Genomic DNA, 23,116 nt, shown 5'->3' on the forward strand with positions numbered 1-23,116 from the left:
GTCACCTGGCACCACTTGACTTTTACTAAACACCACAAAATAAGGAATACGATCTATGATCTGCTCCTGTCCACACTTGCTGGACAATTATCTTACATCAATGGGCAGGTTGTATCTTACCACCAAATGGAGGACTCAATCAAGCCCTGGTTAGTCTGCGGCATAACTAAAATGATGGTGCAAATTAATACATAGCTGTTGGATCAGTTTAGTTTTTAGATACATGACCCCATCCCTTTATTAATGTTTTTTTCGGATGGTGTGGGGGGTTCCTGCATTATTTTGGAATAGACTGACTCCTAAAGATGGAGATTACTGTTCGCTGATTATAGAGACAGATCATGGAAGAAGAAAGATCTTTTATCTCAGGACCCGACTCCCGAAACAACAGACCCTAACGTGCCGAATGGGAAGTCTGCAGTTTATGAAACAGAACAGTTTAATTACAATGCATAATAATGAACGCCTAAGGTGGCTTGTAGGAAATCCAGTTTTGTGTCTCAGCAGGGGATCGGCGAGAGATAGACAAGCATGAACTGTAAGCTAATGAACAGGGGGAGACGGCTCTAATGATGGGAGCTGTCTGTGCCACACGTGCCGAGAACATACATGTACTGTATACAGTATCCACACGTGTCAGCAGCCTGAGCAATCAGTTACACCGCGTTCCATATTATTATGCTAATTAGTTTTATGTGTCACAAAGATGTGATTTTTTGTTTTTTTATATAAATTCATGGATGGTTTGCGTCTCGAGATCTTTGGATCACTAAAATCAATCTCAATCACATGTGATTTAGTTTTCCAGGTGAGGTCCAATTAAAGGAAAACTACATAAGAAGGGCGTTTCGCATTATTGAGCAGCCAGAGGTTTCAAGCAATATGGGAAAGAAAAAAGGATCTCTCTGTTGCCAAAGGTATGAAAACATTAGATATTTCATGAAAACTTAAGTGTGATCATCATACTGTGAAAAGATTTGTGGCTGATACAGAACACAGAATGGTTGGTGCAGATAAAGGCATAATGAGGAAGCTTTCTGCCAAATTCGTTGTATTAAAGAGATCAGCTGCTAAAATACCAATACAAAGCAGAAAATAGGTTTTTGGTGCCTCTGGAGTCCCGCGTTAATCAAGGTGTAGGATCCTCCAGACGCTGCAGTTGTGCATAATCCTACTATTCAGCCAACAGTAAGGCAGTGCTCACAAGCAGAAATGGTTGCCGTGGGCTCAGACATACATAAAGTCTAAATTTTAAAACAGTTGTCTTTTCTGATGAAGGTGTGAAAATGACCTCAGCAAAGTACATAGATTTTCTGACTGACCACTTTCTTTCATGATAATAAAAGAAGAACCGCGCCGTCCGTAGGAAAATCATCTTCATGCTGACAATGCACCATCTCATGCTGCAAAGAACACCCCTGAGTCATTGGCTGCTATGGGCATAAAAGGAGATAAACTCATGATGCGGCCACCATCTTCCCCTGACCTCAACCCTATTGAGAACCTTTGGAGTATCCTTAAGCAAAATATCTGAGGGTGGGAGGCCGTTCACATCAGAACAGCCCTGGGAGGCGATTTCAACATCCTGCTAAGAAATACAAGCAGAAACTCTCCAAAAACTCACAAGTTCAATGAATGCAAGAATTGTGAAGGTGACATCAAAGAAGGGTAATATATTGCAAGTAACTCGGACTGTTAGGATGTTTTAGATTTAAAATTATTTTGATTTCAGTAAATGTGATCTCTTAATCCTGCAAATTCAACAAATCACCATTTCCAGTTATTTACAGCTCTTCTTTTCTTCCCTCCCTTAGTCTACTGCTATATGGCGGCACACAGCCTCGACATACCATTACATTTCAGAATCACAAAGATACAATCTCATGAAAAAAAAAAGCTAAACATCCACTTCTCTTCCTGTCTGGGTGACCACCATTTTAGAACGCTTGCTATGTAGACGAAAGTGGCCACAGACATTTTTAAATATCTGCTATACAACATACTCCCTCTCAAAGCTGCACAGACTTGTTTCAAGGCCATCAATTTGTGATCTCCGTATTCAATGGAAAATCAAAAAACAACAATATTGTAAACTATGAAATCAGTCAATGATTGACCATTAGTAATATTAGTGCTGGCTACGACACGTCTGTCTGCACAATAGATCAGTCAGACACTGAATGCCCATCCGTTCGTCCATCCATCCATCCTGGACAGACCGTACCCAACAACCTCAGGAAACTTTTTTTTTAATGACTTTATTCAAATAGATAGAAAAATAAGTGCTGTACATCACAGTGACTTCTGCCTTTATTGCAGCATGTAGGTCTGGGTGACTCCATTTACAGACAGTGTTATAATAAGGGAACGGGGGTCCTTCCTGTTCTTACGCACCGTTATCTTGCCATCCAGAGTTTTACCTGCAAAGAGAAGGAGGGACCTTTAAATCCATGCATATCACATATCACTTAATTATCACTAGTGATGAGAGAATGTGCTGGGATAAGGTGTTATCTGAGCATGCTCAGATGCTGTCCGAGTGTCTTTGGAGTGCTCAAATAGCATGATCGAGTCCCTGCAGCTGCAAGTCTCGCAGCTGTTCAACAGCAGCAACACATGCACGGATTTCTTGTTTGTTAGGCAATCCCTGCATGTGTTGTGGCTGTCAAACAGCCGGTAGATGTGCAGCCGCGGGGACTCAATCACATTATTCGAGCACGCCGAAGACACTTGGTTAGCACTCCAGCATGCTCAGATAACACTTTAATCAAGCACATTCCCTCAGCACTGATTTTAAGTCAAATTTATCAAGCCATATGTGACATTTTCATATAGGTATGATAGGTATGATAGGTATATCAAAGACTGACCGTCACTTCCATAGAGAAATACAGGTGAACAGGTGCAAGCTAAGAGAGCCACTTCTCTATGTAACTAACACTAAAGCTCACTCTGTAACACCATAGTATGAAAACATGGAATATATGAAATTGGAATTGCATTGCTTCTCTAGAAAAAAAAAAAAGTTAAAATGAAGATACTTAGCGCATAAATTGGCCAATTCATGTTTGCCCAACAGCCACAACAAGGTGACCTTCTTTGCAGGGATCCCCAGGAGCGGTATCATATCAGGTTACATTCCCAGCAAATAAGGTCGCCTTGTCATGGCTGTTGGGCATACATGAATTTGCCAATTTATGCGCCAAGTATATTCATTTTAACTTCTGTTTTACTAAAGCAATGCAATTTCAATTTCATATATTCCATCTTTGCACACTATAGCATTACAGAGTACAGCTTTAATTTGTTATTTTCAAATATTTGGCAAAATGTTCTCTATCAGGCATCAAATGTTACTTTTGATAACTTTCCAGCAGCCATAAAGTTGTAGGATCTCCATTTATCGATCCTCTTACCCCAGTGAAGAACTAGAAATTTTACAAGAAATTCCAGAACATCCATTATAAATTCCCTTTAAATCTCCGTCGTCAAGTCGCAGCGCTTTACCGGAGAGAGGTAATCAATGTATAATTTGCTGGCTGTAAGAGGCAGCTAAACCCTCCATCTGCTTTGTGGAGTATTCTCCTCGCTGCTGAGCTGAGCCGGGTGCTTCGTAACACGCGGGCTGATCGCCACAATTAATCAGTGTCGTGCAGATATCTAATGACTGATGTATTCAGCGTCTGGACGGCCCCGGCGCTGGAGAGAACGTCTCCGAGGAATAGATCCACTTCACCCCATCCTTATCAACCCCCTCCGGACTCCCAGGACACAGCTCAGGGGCGCTGCCTGCAGATTAGGAGGGAATTGATCCCTTTATTACCCCACACTGCCCCTTTATTTATCCAAAGTCGTACCCCACATGTATCTAAAGGGTGATACTACCGGGGAGTGGGAGGAAAACTTACCACTGAGGGCATGGAAAGGCAAAGTTACCATTGAGGAGTAATTGTTTTATCAATGAGGGGGGGTTACAGGGAAAGTTTTACTTCTATCTAAAAAGTTGGAATATTTGGGATTTTACTCTTTAGCAGAGATTGAATGAGACTCAGGATAGAGAGGCCATGAATCCTATTACATGCGGACCACTGAAGGTCGCTAACTGTAATTTATGCTCCTTGCGGGACTCCCTCTCCCCCCCTCCGTACAATCATCTTGTCTATATTTCTGATCAACTTGTTCTCTAGGCCATTAAAGTTTAATGAATGGTCATTTTAGGAATTGACAGATTCATCAGCAATCTCTAATGCTCCTTCCTCGCCATCATATGCATCTCAGGATTAATCCACAGATAACTGATAACTGCTTGTGGTTGGCATCTAAGTAGCGATGGTCATTTTCTAAATACACCCCTCAAGTCAAATTGGAAACTGCAAAAATGGTAAAGGGGCAAGAAAAACAGGTTTTATAAACTAGAAGCATACTATAGGCAGCTACAATATAGAACATGTAAAACACAAGGACAGATATCACTAGAAGGTCATCTTCTACGCTCAGAACAAGGAGACGAGACGCCCTCTGCTGCTTGAGTGTGTGGGGTGAAAGGAACTCCTTACGACAGGAAAAAAGTAGGGAAAGAGTACTGTAAGATGTCCAATATGGGTATGTGAAAGCCTCCACAGGGTTAAGCTCCAAAGTCCAGAATATCGAAAAAGAAGAAAATATAATGAAAGCTGCACTGCAAATATAATAAAATCACCTTGACACAGGATTGTTTTGAAGTGCTGCTTTCATCATTTTTACTATTTCTCCCAGCGGTCCAAGCACTGAGCTCAAAACATCCCCCGGTAGTCGGAGTATACGGAGTGAGAACAACTTCTACAGTTGAAAGTATAGACAATGAGAAAACCTCTGGAGTGGGGAGTATACGGAGTAAGAAAAACTTCTGCAGTGGGGAATATACGGAGTGAGAACAACCTCTGCAGTAGGGAGTATACAGAGTGAGAAAAACCTCTGCAGTGGGGAATACACGGAGTGAGAAAAACCTCTACAGTGGGGAGTATAGACAGGGAGAACAACCTCTGCAGTGGTGAGTATACGGATTGAGAAAAACCTCTGCAGTGGGGAGTATACGGAGTGAGAATAACCTCTGCAGTGGGGAGTATAGAGAGTGAGAAACAACCTCTGCAGTGGGAGAATACTGAGAGAGAACAACTTCTTCAGTGGGGAGTATAGGCAGTGAGAACAACCTCTGCAGTAGGGAGTATACAGAATGAGAACAACCTCTGCAGTGGGGAGTATCCAGAGTGAGAACAACTTCTGCAGTCGGGTGTATAAGGAGTGAGAACAAACTCTGGAGTGGGGAGTATACAGAGTGAGAAAAACATCTACAGTGGGGAGTATAGGCAGTGAGAACAACCTCTGCAGTGGTGAGTATAGGCAGGGAGAACCTCACCAGTGGGAAGTAAACGCAGTGAGAACAACCTATGCAGTGGTGAGTATAGGCAGTGAACAACCTCTACAGTGGGGAGTAGAGGCAGTGAAAACAACCTCTGCAGTCGTGATTATATTGAGTGAAAAAAACCTCTGCAGTCGGGAATATATGGATTGAGAACAATCTCTGCATTTGAGAGTATACCAAGGGAGAACAACCTCTGCAGTCAGAAGTATACAGAGTAAGAACAACCTCTGCAGTGGGAGTATACACAGTGAGAACAACTTCTGCAATGAGGAGTATATGGCGCAAGAAATTCTGCAGTCGGAAGTATAGAGTGAGAATAACCTCTGCAGTCGGAGTATATGGAGTGAGAACAACCTTTACAGTGGGGAGTATAAGCAGTGAGAACAACCTCTACAGTAGGGAGTATATGGAGTGAAACCAACCTCTGCAGTCATGAGTATACGGAGTGAAAGAAACCTCTTCAGTCAGGAGTATACGGAGTGAGAACAACCTCTGCAGTCTAGAGTATACAGAGTGAAAGCAACCTCGGCAGTGGGAGTATAGACAGTGAGAACAACCTCTGCAGTGGGGAGTATAGGCATTGAAAAAAAACCTCTAGAGTGGGGAGTATACGGAGTGAGACCAACCTCTGCAGTGGGGAGTATAAGCAGTGAGAACAACCTCTGCAGTGGGGAGTATAGACAGTGAGAAAAAGCTGCATTGGGGAGTATAGGCAGTAAGAACAACCCATGCAGTAGGGAGCATAGGCAGTGAGAACAACCTCTGCGGTGGGGAGTATAGGCAGTGAGAACAACCTCTGGAGTGAGGAGTATACGGCGTGAGAACACCCTCTGGAGTGGGGAGTATACAGAGTGAGAACAAACTCTGCAGTGGGGAGTATAGGCAGTGAGAACAACCTGTGCAGTTGTGAGTATACAGAGTGAGAACAACCTCTGCAGTTGGAAGAATACAGATTGGGAATAGCCCCTGCAGTCTGGAGTATAAGGAGAGAGAACAACCTCTACAGAGGAGAGTAAACGGAGTGAGAACAACCTCTGCAGTCGGGAGTATATGGAGTGAAAACAACCTCTGCAGCGGGAGTATAGGCAGTGAGAAAAACCTCTGTGGGGGGGGAGTATAGGCAGTAACAACAACCCATGCAGTAGGGAGTATAGGCAGTGAGAACAACCTCTGGAGTGATGGCGAATACAAAGTGAGACCAATCTCTGCAGTGGGGATAAGCAGTGAAAACAGCCTCTGCAGTGGGAGTATAGGCAGTGAGAAAAACCTCTGCAGTGGGGAGTAAAGACAGTGAGAACAACCTCTGCAGTGGGAAGCATAGGCAGTGACAAAAAACTCTGCAGTGGGGAGTATACAGAGCGAGAACCTCTGCAGTCGGGAGTATACAGAGTGAAAACAACCTCTGCAGTGGCAGTATAGGCAGTGAGAACAACCTCTGCAATGGGAAGTATGGGCAGTGAGAACAACCTCTGCAGTGGGGAGTAGAGGCAGTGAGAACAACCTCTGAAGTGGGGAGTAAAGGCAGTGAGAACAACCTCTGAAGTGGCGAGCATAGGCAGTGAGAAAAACCTCTGCAGTCGTGAGTATATGGAGTGAAAACAACCTGTGCAGTCATGAGGATACGGAGTGAGAACAACCTCTGCATTCGGGAGTATAGGGAGTGAGAACAACCTCTGTAGTCGGAAGAATATGGAGTGAGAATTGCCTCTGCAGACGGAACTATACAGAGTGAGAACAACCTCTGCAGTCTGAGTAATTAGCGTGAGAACAACCTCTCTGCAGTCCGAGTACTGGGAGTGCAACCAGTCTCTGCAGATTGAGCAATGGTGTTGAGAATGGCACCTTGCAGGCAGAGCACTGGCAGTAAAAACAGCTCCTTCCGGTCAGAGAATTGAGGGGAAACTCACCCCATACAATAAAACCACCTCCACAATGGATTGATGTTGAAGTGCAGGTTTGATAATTTTTTCCGTTTCTCCTGTAGTCAAAATATTGGGAGTGAGAGAACACCCCCTGCAATCAGAGTACAGGGAGTGAGAACACATTCAGTTGTTAAAGTTAAAAAAAAAAAAAAATGAGAGCACTCAGTCTCCAGGCAGTGTAGTGGGGGGCTGAGATCAGTTCCCTGACATCAGAGTATTAAGGGGCAGTCTGGGTAATGCTCAGTTATGTCAGACTATTGTGAATAAGAACAGTACCCTGCAGTCAAAACACTGGGGGTGAGAAAAGCACCCCTGCACTCAAAGCATCAGGGAAGGGGGTGAGAGGAGCCCCCTGCAAAGTGTCGGGGATGGGCCAGAAGAGCCCCCTGCAGTCAGAGCGTCAGCAGGATTTTTTTGTGAGAATAGCCCCCTGCAGCTGAAGCGTCGGGTGAGGGGGGGGGGAATTGGTTGAGACGAGCCCCCTGCAGTCAGAGCATTGCCCCCCAATGCTCTGACTGCAGGGGGCTCGTCTCAACCATTTCCCCCCCTCACCCCCTGCAGTCAAGGTGTGAGGGGTGAGAAAAGCCCCCTGCAAATCAGAGCGTCTGGAGGGTGAGAAGAGCCCCCACCAGTAGGGTATAGCTGCATTGGTGTCCATCCTAAAGGATAAATGGAATAATTAATAAAAACGATTTATACCAGAGAAACCAGATCTGTAATACATGATTAATCGTCTTCGGTTCTGATGTGATCGGACCGAGTATGCAAATATTTTCTCTCCAATGGAACATTTCTGCAATCTCGTCTATTTTTGAAGAACGAGTGCGTTCTCCGACAGCTGCGTCCATCGTTACAACAAATAAGTGCTGTACCCTGTCGGGATCCGAAGGCGAGCATTGATCAGAGGTTAATTCCCTCATACTTCCTCCTGGTCAGCGCAAGGCCATTATTGCATACTGATTTTGTCTGGGCTCATTTCAAGTAAACAAATTACACAAGCCCCAGAAATATTATCAGTGGGGTCACACCGTAATAATGCATTATATCTGAATCTTTTTGGCACCACCTTGTGCTAAGGTCACTAGAGTCAATAAGTAGAGTCTGACTGGGGCAGATTGGGCTATACGGCCGCAGAAAAGATGGGACGTAGCAGGGCAAAATCAGCCAAGCTTGTAATGATTGCAGGTTGGTTACATGGTAAAGAGCAAGATGGAAGTCTTTAATGGACAGTGAAAGTCAAAGTCTAAGGTTCTGCTTCAGGCCTTTCAGTCTAATACTGCAAATGAAAAAAAATTAATAAGGTTGGGGGACCTCAAGGCGCGGTGCCGGGGAACTTCAAGGCGCGGGGAACCTCAAGGCGTGGGGGAACCTCAGGGCGCGGGGAACCTCAGGGCGCGGGGAACCTCAGGGCGCGGGGAACCTCAGGGCGCGGGGAACCTCAGGGCGCGGGGAACCTCAGGGCGCGGGGAACCTCAAGGCGCGGGGAACCTCAGGGCGCGGGGAACCTCAAGGCAGCGGCATCGGGGAACCTCAGGTTGTATGGCCTTTAATTAACCATGTCCTATTTTTTTCAAGATTAATTTACATAGCTATATAGAAGAGGATGGTCATATTTTTACCTAGATGTACCACCAAAGTCCCTTAACGTTTCTATCGGCATCTAGGAATGAAGTATCAGACAGAGCGTACTGTAGGATTACACGTCTTGTAAGGCTAAGATGTTGTGGGTGAATGAGTGACACATTGCAATGAGAAGATATGAGCTGGCAGGAGGTTCATGTATTGATGAGGAGAGTGTATTCAAGGCAGGTTTTCTCTAACCAGATACCATCTAAAGAATGTAAAATCAGGGATTGAGCAGGGACAGTCTGTGCCGAGCATCGCTAGGACTGCAATGCGGAGACGGCATGTGAAATGAACACATTATGTTTCCCCCGGCATAGTCTATAAAGTTCCAGAACATATCACTCTCCTTGCTCACGGTGACAGGCAGACACGACACCAGTGCTTTATCTAATGCTGAGCCCCCTCCGTGGCGCTTAATATATTGTGAGAGTATTTTAGGCTTCTTGGAGAGGGACGGCCCAATTAATAAAAAGAGACAAACTTGGCTTATGCTCCTGACAGCAGCATTGATGAGAGGTACTAAAGAGAAGGCCGCAAGAGGATGAGGAGGAGAAGGAGAAGAGAATAAGGGAGTAAAAGAGGCAGCCAAAAAATGGAAATGTGCGTCAAAGACCAGAAGAGTGAAACAGAGATGGTACAGGAAGGACTGTCAAAATGTACAATGATGGTATGAATTGAGGAGGAGAGGGTCACAATGTATAAGGGTATGAGGTAAGAGGGCACAATGTATAAGGGTAAGAGGGCACAGTGTATAAGGGTATGAGGTAAGAGGGCACTGTGTGTAAGGGTGTGAGGTAAGAGGGCACAGTGTGTAAGGGTGTGAGGTAAGAGGGCACAGTGTGTAAGGGTGTGAGGTAAGAGGGCACAGTGTATAAGGGTGTGAGGTAAGAGGGCACAGTGTATAAGGGTATGAGGTAAGAGGGCACAGTGTATAAGGGTATGAGGTAAGAGGGCACAGTGTATAAGGGTATGAGGTAAGAGGGCACAGTGTATAAGGGTATGAGGTAAGAGGGCACAGTGTATAAGGGTATGAGGTAAGAGGGCACAGTGTATAAGGGTGTGAGGTAAGAGGGCACAATGTATAAGGGCACAATGTATAAGGGTATGAGGTAAGAGGGCACAATGTATAAGGGTACAATGTATAAGGGTATGAGGTAAGAGGGCACAATGTATAAGGGTATGAGGTAAGAGGGCACAGTGTATAAGGGTGTGAGGTAAGAGGGCACAATGTATAAGGGCACAATGTATAAGGGTATGAGGTAAGAGGGCACAATGTATAAGGGTACAATGTATAAGGGTATGAGGTAAGGGGGCACAATGTATAAGGGTATGAGGTAAGAGGGCACAGTGTATAAGGGTGTGAGGTAAGAGGGCACAATGTATAAGGGCACAATGTATAAGGGTATGAGGTAAGAGGGCACAGTGTATAAGGGTATGAGGTAAGAGGGCACAGTGTATAAGGGTATGAGGTAAGAGGGCACAGTGTATAAGGGTGTGAGGTAAGAGGGCACAATGTATAAGGGCACAATGTATAAGGGTATGAGGTAAGAGGGCACAATGTATAAGGGCACAATGTATAAGGGTATGAGGTAAGAGGGCACAATGTATAAGGGTATGAGGTAAGAGGGCACAATGTATAAGGGTATGGGGTAAGAGGGCACAGTGTATAAGGGTATGAGGTAAGAGGGCACAGTGTATAAGGGTGTGAGGTAAGAGGGCACAATGTATAAGGGCACAATGTATAAGGGTATGAGGTAAGAGGGCACAATGTATAAGGGTATGAGGTAAGAGGGCACAATGTATAAGGGTATGAGGTAAGAGGGCACAGTGTATAAGGGTATGAGGTAAGAGGGCACTGTGTATAAGGGTATGAGGTAAGAGGGCACAATGTATAAGGGCACAATGTATAAGGGTATGAGGTAAGAGGGCACAATGTATAAGGGTATGAGAGCACAATGTATAAGGGTATGAGGTAAGAGGGCACAATGTATAAGGGTGTGAGGTAAGAGGGCACAATGTATAAGGGTGTGAGGTAAGAGGGCACAATGTATAAGGGTGTGAGGTAAGAGGGCACAGTGTATAAGGGTATGAGGTAAGCGGGCACAATGTATAAGGGTGTGAGGTAAGAGGGCACAATGTATAAGGGCGTGAGGTAAGAGGGCACAATGTATAAGGGCGTGAGGTAAGAGGGCACAGTGTATAAGGGTATGAGGTAAGAGGGCACAGTGTATAAGGGTATGAGGTAAGAGGGCACTGTGTATAAGGGTATGAGGTAAGAGGGCACAATGTATAAGGGTGTGAGGTAAGAGGGCACAGTGTATAAGGGTGTGAGGTAAGAGGGCACTGTGTATAAAGGTGTGAGGTAAGAGGGCACAGTGTATAAGGGTGTGAGGTAAGAGGGCACAGTGTATAAGGGTGTGAGGTAAGAGGGCACAATGTATAAGGGTGTGAGGTAAGAGGGCACAATGTATAAGGGTGTGAGGTAAGAGGGCACAATGTATAAGGGTGTGAGGTAAGAGGGCACAATGTATAAGGGTGTGAGGTAAGAGGGCACAATGTATAAGGGTGTGAGGTAAGAGGGCACAATGTATAAGGGTGTGAGGTAAGAGGGCACAATGTATAAGGGTATGAGAGCACAATGTATAAGGGTATGAGGTAAGAGGGCACAGTGTATAAGGGTGTGAGGTAAGAGGGCACAGTGTATAAGGGTATGAAGTAAGAGGGCACAATGTATAAGGGTATGAGGTAAGAGAGCACAGTGTATAAGGGTATAAGGGTATGAGGGCACAATGTATAAGGGTATGAGGGCACAATGTATAAGGGTGTGAGGTAAGAGGGCACAATGTATAAGGGTGTGAGGTAAGAGGGCACAATGTATAAGGGCGTGAGGTAAGAGGGCACAATGTATAAGAGCGTGAGGTAAGAGGGCACAATGTATAAGGGCGTGAGGTAAGAGGGCACAATGTATAAGGGCGTGAGGTAAGAGGGCACAATGTATAAGGGCGTGAGGTAAGAGGGCACAATGTATAAGGGTGTGAGGTAAGGGGGCACAGTGTATAAGGGTATGAAGTAAGGGGGCACAATGTATAAGGGTATGAGGTAAGAGAGCACAGTGTATAAGGGTATAAGGGTATGAGGGCACAATGTATAAGGGTATGAGGGCACAATGTATAAGGGTAGATGTGATATTAGCAAAAGATAAAATTGCCACAGAGTTATTTTAGTGATGATTGGTTATAATGTAATTGTGGATATGAGGAGCAGGTTTTGATATGACGGGGTAAGACATGACCCACTGCCGCTTTACCTGCACTGACCGCCACCGGCTTCTCCAGGAGGAACACCGTCTGCTTCCAGTGGGTCCTGGCACATGTGGGGCCGGTGGAAAATGACACCTAATGACGCAGATTGGGAGCAGTAGTTGTAATATCATGCTACATTACTTTATTACATGAAATGCTTACAACAACAAAATGCCCCTCATCCGCACACAGCCCGGGGCCGGCGGCACAGCACAACCACGCTATAATTAATTTACACTGGTGTCTGATGTACTTACTGGTGTATGACAATCCTTCTCAAAGAACATGTCAAAATATCCTGCGACGGCCTGGAAGAGGGAAACAGGAGATAATCAGTGGCTGACGGTAACTGGACCCCGTCTAATAATACAAGCGCCTATTCTTCATCAGGACACCCCCCTCACACACATCATAGTATATGGATCCTTTCACCAGTCTGACCAGTACAGTTCTGGATATTGGTGCCAAATTGACTAGTAAAGAATATGTAAGACCAAAATGTTATAAATGGAACAAGATAGATGAGTGCCCTGTAGTGAAGAGCGAGCGTGCTGAAAAAAAGGTGTTATCTGAGCATGCTCGAGTGCTAATAGAGTATCTTCAAACTGAAAAACTAGATAATGTAAAAAAAAATCATATTTTAAAAAATGTATTAATCATAAAAATCAGATTTAAGAGGTAGGTCATTTTCTGAAAACACATACCCTCCACTATGTTGCACCTCTGCTGCTGCGCCCCATATTTACTACTTGGTCATATGCTTATATAGCACCAACATATTCTGCTGTGCGGGTATTAAGGTGGGCTAGATGGGACTTATCAGCCATAATATGTAACTTTACTGTATGCAGACCATAGTCACCCCTATCTTTGGTGTCTCCAGGAGCTCACAATCTACACACCCTATTTAGGTCACATTGATCACAACTGAAAAGTAACGTATATATACCGCAGTAACAATGTATATTTGTCTCTGGTAGATGACTGTATAGAAGCTCTTACTGGACCCCAAAAGGGTCTCTGGGGGCGTTCATCATCTACATGGAAAATATTCTGCTGCATTCAAATGAAATGTGAATGGACCTCAGCCTCTTGCTTATTACTATGGATTCTATTAATGAAACAGGAGGCTCAGTATGAGCAAGGGAAAGGCTGCAAAGCAAGACCCCCTATATAAAAATTCTAGTGCTATTTGTACACGTGGCGCGAGCTCTTTGTTCGCCAGTACGTACACCGTGATCAGTGCTGTGCAGGTGAAACAAGAACCTGCTAGAGAGCAAAAAAAAAAAAAAGAAACTGACTCTGCAAATCCCAAAAGCGTCGCTCCCTCTGCCAAGTAATTACTGCGGTTTGTAAAGGCTTCTGTGTTCTGGGCGGGCGCAGGGAATTTAATGGCGCTACAGTCGGAGCGCATTGTCTCAGAGTATTGCATCAAAAGGCCATTTACAACCAAAATGACAGAGAGGACGTGATCCAACGCGGTGCGGGGAAGAAACCGCGCGACTCATCCCTCGGCGCATTACTGCCTAACCTGCTCCTCCATTACCAGCGTCCTGCCACTTGTAAAATCATTGACTCGTTAAAGCCGCTCGGATGGAACTAATTACTTTTACTCCACAAAATCCTACGTATCCACAAAAAAAAAAAAAAATCCAGATGAGTCAAAAAAAAATAAATAAAAATCTGCAATCTGCAGCAGGGACCGGATTTATGGGGGCATTTACAGCGCTCGCTTTTTGTCGATTTATTTTTATTTTTGGCTGCAACTCTCATGCGTACACCCCATTCGTAACGTTCCGGGTAATTGTAACATTTTTGGGATATTTTTGCTGCTCTGATTTTCCAGAATTGCAAAATTGCTACAATTTTACTACAGGAAAGATATATAATCTTGGTACCGTGTTAGTCAGTGGATAGAAAAACATTTAGAATTGAGAGTCCTCAGTGGTTAATGATACCTTTTAATGGCTAACTGAAAAGATAACAAATTGGAAGCTTTCGAGACTACACAGGTCTCTTGATCAGGCAAAGACTAATAGGAATTCGTTCCATAAAGATGCGGTACATTCTGGTATCCTCCATTTTGATACAGGAAAGATATATATCTTGGTACCGTGTTACTCAGTGGATAATTTCTATTAGTCTTTGCCTGATGAAGAGACCTGTGTAGTCTCTAAAGCTGCAATTTCTTACCATCTTTTCAGTTAGCCATTAAAAGGTATCAACCACTGAGGACTCTCAATTCTAAGTACAATTTTACCGTAATTTTGGGTAAATCACCAGAAAATATTGAGAGCAAAGAGTCGTCCTTTTCTTGTGGTTGTTCCAAATTCTACGTAAATGACTTATATTCCCTTTTTTTGGAAAAGTTGACAGACAACTTCTGGAAGATCACTAACTCAGTAATGGAGGTTACTAAAGGCTTTTGAAGACACAAGTGTATTTAGGATATATTCCTTTAAGGATGTTTTTACGCATTAGTTTTTCTTTGGTACATTCGCTATCCGCTATTTTACGGATACATCACAGACCCATTGCCAAAAATGTGGCTTTTTTTCATTCTTTTTTGCAGATTGTTAAAAAAAAGAAAGAAAAAAAAGTTGACATGACTATTTGTTCCGTGTTCCAGATCAATTTCGAGAATGCAAGTCATTAACTTGTGAAAAAATAAAAAATATAAATAAAAAAATAATAAAATAAACAGCACATCAACGTTTGCATTTTACGAAGAAATAGAAGCTACGATAATTTTTTTTTCTTTCTCTGAAAAAAATAGAACCAACAAGAATTGTAAAGATGGATGCACATCAAAAATTAGTCAGGACACAAAAGAAAAAACCCACCAAGAACCATTGTTCCGGAAAAAAAGCCAGTAAAACTAAAAATATGTTCAAAAGTGAGAGTCCATCTACATACACCAAGATCTCTGCAGAATGACTTTATAAAGGGTTCTAAAGAAAGCCAGAAAGTTCAGGACGGTGTCACAAAGGCCACCGATTGCCCAACCCCCTATGGATTCCCATTGCAAAGAAATTAGCTATTTGCTTTACGTCAGGATGTTCTCCCAAAACCAGTAATAGATTATGCTTGGCTCAGCTATGGTTGACTTGCTGGATTGATTTTCAGTCAGCCACAAGAGCGGTTTCCTACCAGCATAAAACACAATCAAGGTCCATCAACATCGATTGTCATAGAAATGGACTTCACAGGTTTTATTTATTTCTCTAGGAGAAAATTTACATGAGATGGAAAATCCTCAGGAGACAAAACAAAAAAAATAAATGGGGGAAAAAAAAACAAAAGCTGAAATATGAGATGGTCATTTCCATACAAGCATAGCGACAGGCAGTATTATAGTAGTTATGTTCCTGTACATAGGGGCCGTATTATAGTAGTTATATTCTTGTACATAGAAGCAGTATTATAGTAGTTATACTCTTGTACATAGGAGCAGTATTATAGTAGTTATATTCTTGTACACAGGGGGCAGTATTATAGTAGTTATATTCTTGTACACAGGGGGCAGTATTACAGTAGTTATATTCTTGTACATAGGGGCAGTATTATAGTAGTTATATTCCTGTACATAGGGGCAGTATTATAGTAGTTATATTCTTGTACATAGGGGCAGTATTATAGTAGTTATATTCTTGTACACAGGGGGCAGTATTATAGTAGTTATATTCTTGTACATAGGGGCAGTATTATAGTAGTTATATTCCTGTACATAGGGGCAGTATTATAGTAGTTATATTCTTGTACATAGGGGCAGTATTATAGTAGTTATATTCTTGTATACAGGGGTCAGTATTATAGTAGTTATATTCTTGTACATAAGAGCAGTATTATAGTAGTTATATTCCTGTACATAGGGCAGTATAATAGTAGTTATATTCTTGTACATAGGAGCAGTATTATAGTAGTTATATTCTTGTACTTAAGGGGCAGTATTATAGTAGCTATATTCTTGTACATAGGAGCAGTATTATAGTAGTTATATTCTTGTATATAGGGGTCAGTATTATAGTAGTTATATTCTTGTACATAAGAGCAGTATTATAGTAGTTATATTCTAGCACATAGGAGCAGTATTATAGTAGTTATATTCTTGTACATAGGGCAGTATAATAGTAGTTATATTCTTGTACATAGGGCAGTATAATAGTAGTTATATTCTTGTACATAAGAGCACTATTATAATAGTTATATTCTTGTATATAGGGGTCAGTATTATAGTAGTTATATTCTTGTACATCAGAGCAGTATTATAGTAGTTATATTCCTGTACATAGGGGCAGTATTATTGTAGTTATATTCTTGTACATAAGAGCAGTATTATAGTAGTTATATTCCTGTACATAGGGCAGTATTATAGCAGTTATGTTCTTGTACAGAGCGGCAGTATTATAAATATTATAATACTGCCCCTCCATATAAGAATATAACTACTATATTACTGCTCCTTTACATAAGAATATAAGCACTATAATACTGTTCCTATGTACAAATAAATAAATAAATATATATATATATATATATATATATATATATATATATATATATATATATATATATATATATATATATATATATATATAGGTAAAAATAAGATACTGCTGCTGCGGTTACACAAAACATAGTAACATAGTTAGTAAGGCCGAAAAAAGACATTTGTCCATCCAGTTCAGCCTATATTCCATCATAATAAATCCCCAGATCTACGTCCTTCTACAGAACCTAATAATTGTATGATACAATATTGTTCTGCTCCAGGAAGACATCCAGGCCTCTCTTGAACCCCTCGACTGAGTTCGCCATCACCACCTCCTCAGGCAAGCAATTCCAGATTCTCACCGCCCTAACAGTAAAGAATCCTCTTCTATGTTGGTGGAAAAACCTTCTCTCCTCCAGACGCAAAGAATGCCCCCTTGTGCCCGTCACCTTCCTTGGTATAAACAGATCCTCAGCGAGATATTTGTATTGTCCCCTTATATACTTATACATGGTTATTAGATCGCCCCTCAGTCGTCTTTTTTCTAAAACAAGGATGCAATGTTCTTCCAATTGAACCATAAACAAGAATTATTGTGATATCGCCTGTTGACCTTGATTGAATAAAATTCCAGTAGACATGCAGCCTTGATAATAACGACGACTGTTCTGCCTCTTTCTTGGTGACCGTGAACACAAACTTTACAAGCCGTTCATAGAAAAGGAAAAATACACAACAGGAAAATGATCTATTCAATAAGAAGAAAGGAAATTAAATGTTGTCATGGCGGTTTTTATCCGGAGGGGGTCATTTATCATTGTGATAGTGCCGGCCTCGTGCGTATCACTGAAGATACAATGGACCAGTTGGGAACACAAAGCAGGAGGATAATGTTCTTGTGATGGGGTTTAGCCAGGCATGAAGGAGCATCGGTCCCACACCCTGCAGCGGGACGCACGAGGCCGGAGGATAATCCACCACTAAATCCTCAGAATCGCTCTTTTCCTTTTAGTGATTAAAGTCTCAGCTCCTAGACCTCGCACTCAAAACTTCTGGACTGTCACTTTTAAAAGGACCCTAGGATCTGGCAAATTGAAGGATGGAGCCAATAATCGGCCTCACTTATTGTCCCGCAATCTGTGCATCCAGCTGGGAACCCCTGCACAGCCACCGCTCATGTAAGAGGGCAGGGTGGGAGTCACCTTGCTGAGGATGACCGTGCATCATGATGCATGCACAGATAGTACTGCCTCCCTGTCTCTCCCACCAAATTACAAAGGGTCAGGTATTACTGCCTCTCCATGTAAACAATGTGGACACAAATAATACTGTCTCCTTGTACAATGCATGCATCCATTGTTCTACATGTAAAATATGGAGGGAGTCAGTTTCACCTTTATCCAGCCATATAATAAATGTACATATTAATCCTATTCACGTGTGGGTGCAGAAAGTACTGTGCCTCTGTCTCTCCCTTACCCGGATGTAGTATTAGATGTAACTATATCCCGACTCTCCGTGTACTGTCAATTATGTAAGTGCGGTATATATAGCGCTACCTCCTTGTTTTTTCCCCTACAAAAGAAGTAGGTGCACACTTTACTGCCTCCCCATCACTTCCTATTGGTGATGAAGGTACAAATGTACTGCCTCTCCCTGTTGGTGACGACGGTCCAGATAGCACTGCCTCTCCCTGTTGGTGACGCCAGTCCAGAGAGCGCTGCCTCTCCCTGTTGGTGATGCCAGTCCAGAGAGCGCTGCCTCTCCCTGTTGGTGACGCCAGTCCAGATGGCACTGCCTCTCCCTGTTGGTGATGTCGGCCCAGATAGCGCAGTCTCTCCCTGTTGGTGACGTCGGTCCAGATAGCGCTGCCTCTCTCTGTTGGTGACGCCGGTCCAGATAGCGCAGTCTCTCCCTGTTGGTGACGTCGGTCCAGATAGCGCTGCCTCTCCCTGTTGGTGACGCCAGTCCAGAGAGCGCTGCCTCTCCCTGTTGGTGACGCAGGTCCAGATGGTGCTGCCTCTCCCTTTTGGTGACATCGGTCCAGATAGCGCTGCTTCTCCCTGTTGGTGACGTCGGTCCAGATAGCGCTGCCTCTCCCTGTTGGTGACGTCGGTCCAGATGACGCTGCCTCTCCCTTTTGGTGACGTCGGTCCAGATAGCGCTGCTTCTCCCTGTTGGTGACGCAGGTCCAGATAGCGCTGCCTCTTCCTGTTGGTGATGTCGGCCCAGATAGCGCCGTCTCTCCCTGTTGGTGACGCAGGTCCAGATGGTGCAGCCTCTCCATTGGTGACGCCGGTCCAGATAGCGCCGTCTCTCCCTGTTGGTGACGCCGGTCCAGAGAGCGCTGCCTCTCCCTGTTGGTGACGTCGGTCCAGATGATGCTGCCTCTCCCTATTGGTGACGCAGGTCCAGAAGGTGCTGCCTCTCCCTGTTGGTGACGCAGGTCCAGATGGTGCTGCCTCTCCCTGTTGGTGACGCCGGTCCAGATAGCGCAGTCTCTCCCTGTTGGTGACGCCGGTCCAGAGAGCGCTGCCTCTCCCTGTTGGTGATGCCAGTCCAGAGAGCGCTGCCTCTCCCTGTTGGTGACGCCGGTCCAGATGGCGCTGCCTCTCCCTGTTGGTGATGTCGGCCCAGATAGCGCAGTCTCTCCCTGTTGGTGAAGCAGGTCCAGATGGTGCTGCCTCTCCCTGTTGGTGATGTCGGCCCAGATAGCGTAGTCTCTCCCTGTTGGTGAAGCAGGTCCAGATGGTGCTGCCTCTCCCTGTTGGTGACGCTGGTCCAGATAGCGCAGTCTCTCCCTGTTGGTGATGTCGGTCCAGATAGTGCAGTCTCTCCGTTGGTGATGCAGGTCCAGATGGTGCTGCCTCTCCCTGTTGGTGATGCCAGTCCAGATAGCCCCGTCTCTCCCTGTTGGTGATGTTGGCCCAGATTGCGCAGTCTCTCCCTGTTGGTGAAGCAGGTCCAGATAGCGCAGTCTCTCCCTGTTGGTGACGTCTGTCCAGATAGCGCTGCCTCTCCCTGTTGGTGACGTCGGTCCAGATGACGCTGCCTCTCCCTTTTGGTGACGTCTGTCCAGATAGCGCTGCTTCTCCCTGTTGGTGACGTCGGTCCAGATAGCGCTGCCTCTCCCTGTTGGTGACGTCGGTCCAGATAGCGCTGCATCTCCCTGTTGGTGACGCAGGCCCAGATAGCGCCGTCTCTCCCTGTTGGTGACGCAGGTCCAGATGGTGCAGCCTCTCCATTGGTGACGCCGGTCCAGATAGCGCCGTCTCTCCCTGTTGGTGACGTCGGTCCAGATGGTGCTGCCTCTCCCTGTTGGTGATGCCAGTCCAGAGAGCGCTGCCTCTCCCTGTTGGTGACGCCGGTCCAGATGGCGCTGCCTCTCCCTGTTGGTGACGTCGGTTCAGATAGCGCTGCCTCTCCCTGTTGGTGATGTCGGCCCAGATAGCGGTCTCTCCCTGTTGGTGAAGCAGGTCCAGATGGTGCTGCCTCTCCCTGTTGGTGAGGTCGGCCCAGATAGCGCAGTCTCTCCCTGTTGGTGAAGCAGGTCCAGATGGTGCTGCCTCTCCCTGTTGGTGACGCTGGTCCAGATAGCGCAGTCTCTCCCTGTTGGTGATGTCGGTCCAGATAGTGCAGTCTCTCCCTGTTGGTGATGCAGGTCCAGATGGTGCTGCCTCTCCCTGTTGGTGACGCCGGTCCAGATAGCGCCGTCTCTCCCTGTTGGTGACGCCGGTCCAGAGAGCGCCGCCTCTCCCTGTTGGTGATGCCGGTCTAGATAGCGCTGCATCTTCCTGTTGGTGACATCGGTCCAGATAGCGCTGCTTCTCCCTGTTGGTGACGTCGGTCCAGATAGCGCTGCCTCTCCCTGTTGGTGACGTCGGTCCAGATGACGCTGCCTCTCCCTGTTGGTGACGCAGGTCCAGATGGTGCTGCCTCTCCCTGTTGGTGACGCAGGTCCAGATGGCGCTGCCTTTCCCTGTTGGTGACGCAGGTCCAGATGGTGCTGCCTCCCTGTTGGTGACGCAGGTCCAGATGGTGCGGCCACTCCCTGTTGGTGACGCAGGTCCAGATGGTGCGGCCACTCCCTGTTGGTGATGCAGGTCCAGATGGTGCTGCCTCTCACTGTTGGTGACGCAGGTCCAGATGGCGCTGCCTCTCCCTGTTGGTGACGGAAGTCCAGATGGGTCTGCCCCTTCCTTTTGGTGATGCAGATACAGCTAATACTATGTCAGTGGGCTCTATGACAATGACATCTGCAATGACCAGGCATTCATGCCAGCCCCATAACAAATATCTATGTCATGCTGATCTCACAAGTTCTGCTGCTGTAGCCACAAGATCACCGGTAGGAGCTACATTTCAACACATAAACACGTGGATTAGTGGGAACTTCAATCCTCACAGTTTTAATCCTCAGTTGTCTAAGTCAATAGCGACTGTGGAATCTGCTTACTCATTGCCAAAAATGGGAGATGGTCACTGGGTGGTGATGCATTATTAGGGAAACCAGTGGCCCAACAATGGCCCCAACCAAAGCTACCATCTTGGTCCTCCTATTAGGTCCAGAGGCAGGAATACACAGGTACCTGTCAAATATTCCAGTGATGAGGTTGGTATAGTGCTGGGGAAATAATGGTGCTATAAAACTGAGTAAAGTAAAAAAAAATATTATAATAACCAATATGAGTCAACCATGTTCTATAGTCCCATTGTGGGTATAAAATAAAACGTGAAGAAAGTTTTAGAAAATTGAAAAAAATAAATTAACACACCAAAAACTTTTTCCCGTTCATAAGTTGCTTTTTTATGTAAAATAACTGTTAATTAATAAAATGCTCTAATAGTATCAACTTGTTTATAATGACCCAATCTACAAAAATATCACATAATACAACCAATCCGGAAAAACGTTAAAAAAATAAATAAATAAAAAAAAGCCAACATTTCTGTTTTCGTTCAGCCACCCTCAAATAATGTAAACGAAAAGTGATAAAACCCCAAATATATCCAAAAGAGTTACAATGAAAAGAACAGCTGATCCCACAAAAACAGGCCAAAAACATACAAAACCACAGAATAAAGTCTTATCCATACTTGTCATGTTACAGTCACAAAATATCAATTAAAAAAAATAAAATTGCAGAATTGCTGTTTTTTTTTTCCCATCCTCACCACTAAAAAACTAATACATTTTTTTACAGACGTTTTATGTACCCAAAAAATGGTGTCATTAATAGACAACTCAAGGCAGATTTTCCTGGATTAGAAGACGTGATGTAATAGAACATCAGGGAAATATAAAGTGTCTTTGATGTTGTTCAATGTTACACGGAGAAAGGTGTAAAATGAGATTTATACAGAGTTCTGCTTTAGAAACGGTCTCCAGAGAGTGATACATAATACAATGTATCAGAAAATAAGAAATCACAAATATTGTGAAATCCAACCTGCAGAACAAGTCATCACGACGAATAATTAAGTGCAATGGCTCAAATCAATATATAGATATAAGCACATAACATGATGTGAAGGGAAACGAATATTATAGACGTGACAGGGTGAGGGGGCCGGGGTCTGCACTCGGGTGCGGGGGTCCTGCACTGAATGATCACCGCTGTAACCAGTAAAAGAAATCAATGATTGTCAGCTCAGTGGGAAAGGAACAGCGGGACCAAAGCGCGATAGAGCGTTATCACTCGTGAGGAGCCTAGAAAGATGGGATTCTCAGGGAAGCTGAAGACCCGAGGTCCGGCCATCAATCCTCACATGTTCTGCAGGAAAGCTGATGGGATTTTCTGGCACAGCGGGGACTCTCATCCGAGAGTGATTTATGTCAGCCATGCTCATGATGGACTCAAAAAGATTTCTGATTGTCAACCTGGACCAGGTGATCTCATATCACCGGCATTATTCCCCCAACACTTCACCGCAAAGACCTGCACAATACAATCAGTGGTGGTAATAAATGGGGTCCTGAAGGGTTCTGCGGGACGACCCCTACATAGCGATGCCCAATCATGGCTTCCTGCTGTGAGGTATCATCCACACTAATCATAAGCCACGTAGGAGAAGGCAAGAAATGTATGTACACAGTGACTGCACCAGCAGAATAGTGAGTGCAGCTCTGGAGTATAATACAGGATGTAACTCAGGATCAGTAATGTAATGTATGTACACAGTGACTGCACCAGCAGAATAGTGAGTGCAGCTCTGGAGTATAATACAGGATGTAACTCAGGATCAGTAATGTAATGTATGTACACAGTGACTGCACCAGCAGAATAGTGAGTGCAGCTCTGGGGTATAATACAGGATGTAACTCAGGATCAGTAATGTAATGTATGTACACAGTGACTGCACGCACCAGCAG

At 44.5% G+C, this 23,116-nt stretch overlaps 1 protein-coding gene across 1 annotated transcript in view; it reads right to left on the bottom strand.

Moving 5' to 3' along the window:
* Positions 1 to 2,251: 2,251 nt before the first annotated feature.
* PRMT3 (protein arginine methyltransferase 3) overlaps positions 2,252 to 23,116 on the bottom strand; it is a 95,181-nt gene continuing 74,316 nt past the window's right edge. The window contains exons 14-16 of the mRNA XM_069740250.1: positions 12,509 to 12,559; positions 12,257 to 12,344; positions 2,252 to 2,420 (exon numbers count right to left, since the gene is read on the bottom strand). Of these exons, the coding sequence (XP_069596351.1) occupies positions 2,311 to 2,420; positions 12,257 to 12,344; positions 12,509 to 12,559 (249 nt within the window). The 3' untranslated portion in view covers positions 2,252 to 2,310. The remainder of the gene's footprint in view (positions 2,421 to 12,256; positions 12,345 to 12,508; positions 12,560 to 23,116) is intronic.

Source organism: Ranitomeya imitator, chromosome 9 (assembly GCF_032444005.1).
Source record: "Ranitomeya imitator isolate aRanImi1 chromosome 9, aRanImi1.pri, whole genome shotgun sequence".
Classification (NCBI taxonomy): Eukaryota; Metazoa; Chordata; class Amphibia; order Anura; family Dendrobatidae; genus Ranitomeya; species Ranitomeya imitator.